This window comes from Micropterus salmoides, unplaced genomic scaffold (assembly GCF_014851395.1).
Source record: "Micropterus salmoides isolate LMB-PRFRI ecotype aquatic unplaced genomic scaffold, ASM1485139v1 Ms_hic_scaffold_22, whole genome shotgun sequence".
NCBI lineage: Eukaryota > Metazoa > Chordata > Actinopteri > Centrarchiformes > Centrarchidae > Micropterus > Micropterus salmoides.
The window spans coordinates 18,465,152-18,471,151 of NW_024041373.1; the positions used below are offsets into that span (position 1 = coordinate 18,465,152).

The 6,000-nt window shown below is 41.4% G+C and overlaps 1 protein-coding gene across 8 annotated transcripts in view; it reads left to right on the top strand.

Annotated features, from left to right (window-relative positions):
* The window catches only part of LOC119917216 (transcription factor COE3), a 67,471-nt gene extending 62,193 nt beyond the window's left edge, over window positions 1-5,278 (top strand). For 4 of the 8 annotated variants that reach the window (XM_038737416.1, XM_038737417.1, XM_038737418.1 and 1 more), the window contains exons 12-16: window positions 613-678; window positions 885-1,056; window positions 1,471-1,656; window positions 2,083-2,250; window positions 3,497-5,278. In XM_038737416.1, the coding sequence (XP_038593344.1) occupies window positions 613-678; window positions 885-1,056; window positions 1,471-1,656; window positions 2,083-2,250; window positions 3,497-3,528 (624 nt within the window). In that variant the 3' untranslated portion in view covers window positions 3,529-5,278. The remainder of the gene's footprint in view (window positions 1-612; window positions 679-884; window positions 1,057-1,470; window positions 1,657-2,082; window positions 2,251-3,496) is intronic. The other 4 variants (XM_038737421.1, XM_038737422.1, XM_038737423.1 and 1 more) reach the window with 2 other exon arrangements.
* The last annotated feature ends 722 nt before the right edge of the window (window positions 5,279-6,000 follow it).

Below are 6,000 nucleotides of genomic sequence, written 5' to 3' on the forward strand. Positions count from 1 at the left end.
CAGGATCCGGGGCCAACTCATTTTCAGTGTTAAGAGCCAAAGCAACACAGCTAATCCGCATTGTCAAGCGGGGGCAAGCATGCAGACATGGATAAGACCACATCCTGAGCATCCGTGTCCCCAAGGCACAAGCACCCAGCTCTTGCTGGATGGGAAGTCATTTGTGAAGTCCTTTGCAACAGCCAGTCAAAGAGGTTAATTGAAAAATTCCTTAATGTCATTACAACAGAACTAGATTAACCCAGAGCTAATTCACTTTATTGTTCTGAAGAGAGGGGACTCGGCACTGAACTCCAGAGCAAACGTGAAGCCCAGAATCAGGGGTGAGGTGTTGTTTTTAAAGGACTATGCCAGTTTAATTAAGATAGGGAACATTATTCACTGCTCTGCATGGTTGGAAGCAGTAAAGTGGTAGTGCTGTATAAACGCAGCACTGGTGCCTCTTAAATCAGGGTGGCTTTTATTTAGGCGGTTGAATATGTAAACATTTCTAAAGCACTGCACGACACTGCTGTGTAATGTTGTTTTGGATATTGTTTGTTACTGCACGGACCACTGGGGTCTCAAACATATTCTGGTCTTAACATGTACTCTTCCTGTTTTCCTCATCAGGAGGTGCTACTGAAGAGGGCGGCTGATCTTGTTGAAGCTCTGTATGGAATGCCCCACAACAATCAGGTCTGTATCCACACAGCTGCTTCAGCGAATAAGAAAGCATTGAAAATATACTGACAGTATCACCAAAGGGTATTTTCACCACTATATCTGGAACAATGTAGGCTACATGTGTTAACCATACAGCCATGAACCATGCATCAAAGCGAAAGCACAGCTATAAGAAAAAACATAAATAACAAAACCTCTACCTTCTCTGTGCTTCTCAGGAGATCATTCTGAAGAGGGCAGCTGACATCGCCGAGGCCCTGTACAGCGTTCCCCGCAACCACAACCAGATCCCCTCTCTCGCTAACACAGCCTCCCACGGCATGATGGGAGTCAACTCCTTCAGCAGCCAGCTAGCAGTCAATGTGTCTGAGTCACAAGGGAATGACCAAGGTATGTGATTTAGGATATGGCTCCGTAACTCAGTGGTTCTCAAAAGTGGGGTCCAGGGACCCACTGGGGTCCTTGAGGGGATTCCAAGGGGTTTGCAGCAAAATTAAATAAAAAATATAGTAAATAGTTAAATTTCACTCTTTTTTTCTCATTAAAATAAAAAAATAGCTAAATTAGGTTTGTGAACACCGGGTTAACTGCCCCCATCCTCACCTATGATATAGGCAGTTCAAGGGCCTAATTAAGTGCCAAATTCTTATCGTATTAAACTGGCATCTGCAGTTTGTGCTGATATAAAAATGTTTGATTGCAGCAGTAACTTTCCATTATAATTTACTGTAATCAGCGAACATTTCCCTGGTAAGCACTGAAATGAATGAACTTCCCTTTCCATCTACCGCCCATGTTTTTCAGTGGGCTACAGCCGGAACACCAGCAGCGTGTCCCCCCGGGGCTACATCTCCAGCAGCACCCCGCAGCAGTCGAGCTACAACACCGTCAGCAACAGCATGAATGGCTACGGCAATGCCGGCATGAACCTGGGAGTGCCAAGCTCCCCTGGGTTCCTCAACGGATCCTCTGCCAACTCCCCATATGGAAGTGAGTAGCTTGCCACTATCGCAGGCTCTAGTAGCACTAAGCTGCTGCTGATTTAATTCCAGCTCCCACATTCGTTTTCACTTCTATGAATCACTACTGACAGGGTTATAACATTATTGATGGTGATAATATATTACTATTCATTCACAGGGGCTTGTTTAGTTTAAGTACTTCGGAGGACACACATGTAGCTCAGAGTAGAAGAAATATTCATTTTTATGTGTATTTCACCATATGCCACCTGTATTTGTTCAACCAGACAAGATGTTGATGGTAGGGGCCTGTGAGTACTGATCGTGTATCCCCCCTGGCAGTAATACTATCCCAGCCTTACCTTAACTGCCCTCTCCCTCTCCAGCACTACTCACAGCACGTTCTCACTTCCCTCCCACCCCCCTTCCTTTTCCCTCCCTATCGTCTCTGCAGTTAAACAAAAGAGCGCCTTCGCCCCTGTGGTCCGACCCCAGGCCTCCCCACCCCCCTCCTGCACCAGCGCCAACGGCAACGGACTGCAAGGTGAGCCCCCCTCACCCCCTCATCCCTTCCCTACGGACTACTGGTCAGATACCGCTGCTCAGGCCTCTGTCCGGTTTGGTGAGGGATTAATCATTACAAATATATGCATTTTGACAGGCCAATTTACACCTTTCAGTTCACACTCAAACACGCACACAGAACATGTCTTTGCACACACACACACACACACACAAGCGCCATCTCACGTCTGTGCAAACAACACACGCAAACATACATCCTTATTGCCCTTTCGTACAAATGATCCCCTCTGATGTCGCAGGAAAAGACCCTCCCAGAATTGTTTTAGTAATTATGTTTATTAGGTTTTGTGCATGTGTCATGACCAACATGATTGCTTTGAAAACAAGCTTAGCCGAAGTGTGTGCCCCAAGATTAATAACATTGGGCTTAATGAAGTGGGAAATTAAAGTTCATCTTGCTACACGTTCATACTTATTAATACATGTTGTGCAGAAATTAATGAGCAATGCCTTGCCATCATCTGCGCTGGCAAACTTAAAAGCATTTCAACCATGACTCTACAAATATACTCAGAGCAATATAATAATATATCATCCCAGCACTTCACTAGTTGCCTAATTGTTAAAACGTGTGAAATTCTGAATATATAAACTCTCAGGGTGAGGTACAGTTGCTAATGATATCCTAAGCAGATGGTCTTGGTAAGATAACGGAAGCTACCTTTGATCTTGCCTAATCTCTCTTAGATAATGACGCAGAGGCACGACTTGGGGAATGTGGAAATGTAGGACTAATGCGCTGTACAGTGTTGGATAGATGAGGGGAGGAAAGGAAGGAAATGAATCTGAGGGGAGTCTGAGGAGTGTCTAGTACTGTAGCATTGTGGCATTGTGGGAAGTGACCGTGTTGTTGCTCTGCCGTCACCACGGCCACATCTCCTGGGAGTCTGGGCCACTGTTTGCCATTACCCCAACGCCAGGAGAAATATCACACATAGCAAGACTGGCATGCTGGGGGCTGAAATGTCAGAGCAGGAGGGAGGTTTTCAAACTCTCCCCGTTAGGAGGACGTGCAGCAGCAGGCTGGCGGACACGGCAAACACTCACAGGCACATACGCAAACAGGCACATTAAGGCATACATTCAAGCACTTGTGCAGTGTCAGATGGCTGGACACACACACACACACACACACACACACACACACACGCATGCACTAGCACATAGGCACATGCATGCACACACACAGAATTAGATTTTATTTTATCAATGTTCATATTTATATCCATGCCTGTTTTAGCCCTATAAACTAATCGTATTCTTTCTGTCTCTGTTTTTTCCAGCCATGTCAGGCCTGGTTGTCCCTCCAATGTAAATGCACTTTCATCATCTCAAGCACCAGTCTACACACTACCACTTCACAGGACACCCCCTCAGCACACAGCAAAACTCTGGTGTAATGTATAGTCAACTGCTTGTTCTGTTTTTAAAGATGAAGAAGAAAAAAAAGAAAAGAAATGATTTCCCCCCTCTTCTAAATGACTTTTGCAAACCTGCAGAAAAAAGGATTTCATGAGGAACAATATTTTTTTTTCTGTGGGATTTTTTTTTTTTCCTGCATTTTATCACAAGAGGACACAGGATGATGAAGGGTTTATTTTGTATACTTGTCGGGTTGTGCTTCGGCCTTGGATATGTCCAATCAACCACGCATTCAATACTGGAAGGGACTCTGTGGACTCACCATCTGGTTGTAAAGTAAAAACACTGATGTACAGTACATTTGCCAATGAACTTCAGAAATTGTTTTTCTGTTTCAACTCTCTTTTAATAGATTCACAACAGTTGTGTGTCTTTATAATGTGACTTTTTGTATTTTTATGTGTGAGAAAAATACACAGGGGCCAAGACAGTTTGAATTTCAACTGGAAAATATATAAGATATATAATGTAGAAAATTGATCATAAAAGTACAACAAATACGCGTAAAATGGGTGGGGCTGGGTGGGTATGGTTGTATCATGTTTCATTCCTGCATTTTAACTTAAATTTTGTAATTTATTGTAGCTAGAACTCATCTTCAAAAGTAAAAAAAAATCCTCTTTGATTCAACAAGCACACTGACGTGTACAAAACACTGCTCTGTTGATGAATATGATGTACTTCCATGTCTAGAGCTTCCTTTTAAGCAAGTGTGTTTTGCCATGTTTTTCAACTTTTTTGCTAGCACTGTATATTAATGCATTCCTAGGCTACTGTGAAGTCTGTTTCTTGTTGATGAGGAGCAGTCTCCCCCTTCTAGCTCCAACTCCCTTATGTGTTTTATATGTGGTTAAAAATTGTAGACTATTGTGATATTGCCAAACTTGTGCTAAATATTTATACATCTGTCTTTTTCATGTTCTTTTAGATCAACAAAAAACATTTAAAAACAAAATTAAAATCCATTGAGAATGTAGGAGTATAGTAGTTCATTGTCATATTTCTGTTCAAATACACACTTGCGCTCACTGAGGGAAATTTTGTAACATATCAACTATAAATAATGTATTTATCTCTGAAATTTTGTATATTGCTTTTCATTATGTATGTATTAATCGTCATGCCCTTAATATAGTGATGCAGCACAGATAATTCAGCCAAGAACTGTTGCCTTCATTTGTTTTCTTTTTGTATTTGATGAAATGCAATGTGCATATATTTCATGTGTATCCTCAAAATTTGTGTTACTCCGTCAAGACTCTCTGTCCATTTTTTAAAGGGGAAGTCAAACTTCATTGTTTATTTTTATATTGATTTTAAATTATCTATACAGACCATTTTGGAGAAAACTTTGTTGGTTGTATTGTCAAATAAATTGTTTGTGACCCATATGATAGTTGTTAAGATCCAATAGAGACTAATGTGCATGAGGGACAACCTTGGAGATAAAAAAAACACTCCATTTGTGGTTGTATTTTTTTCTGTTTTGTAGAATGTATAGAAGTCATTTTTACTCACCACTTATGACTCTGCCACATAGCTTACATGTGTTTACAGGGAAGAAAATTTAAAAATGTCAACATTTGGAATGGAAACAGAAATGAATAAGTGATGTTTTATTAAAATTTTCAGTAAAAACACAATAGCTCCTCAACTGTGGACTTCTTCAGTTCAAAGTACAGTTTGGCTGGCAGACAAACTGACAATCAGGACAAAAGAAAAAGACAGTAGAAACTTCTGAGGACAAACCTGTGATTCGTCTGTAAGTTGTAGTGTTTAGACTTTGCCATAGAGATAATTGTTTGAAACCTGTGGAAAAGTGTAACATCCATAAAAGATGAAAACTGCTCTTTAGTCATATTCTTTCAGCAAAGCACTCTGACATTGTGACATATTCCTACTGGTCTTTGTATCAGCATATCCTGCATCTGTGGTGCTTCAAAGGTTCATTGTAGTCATTCATAAACAGTGCAAGCTTTTTATTCAAAGCACCCCAAATGGGGCTCATTCAAATCCCTCATTTCATTGCATTAAGCCACCTAGTTAATAAAGAATCAATACATTGAAAGAGCAAGGTTATCCTTTGTCTATAAGGGCTGGTATCGTTTTGAACCTCTTATAGTTTGAGCGCTGAAAGGGGGGCCACTGTGAAATCTATACTCATCAAGTGGGTCAAACAGAAGCATAGAAGTGTTTGAGGGAAGAATAGTGGTTCTTCTTAAAAACAACTGAGCATCTTATCTGGCATCCTGAGTGGCCGCGGAGAGCAGGTCACAAAATGTCAATTTCTCATCAAGGCAACATTGTCCGAGGCCACCTCTCCCTTTAATGCACAATTAAACGACTGCAACCTGAGCGGCAATCA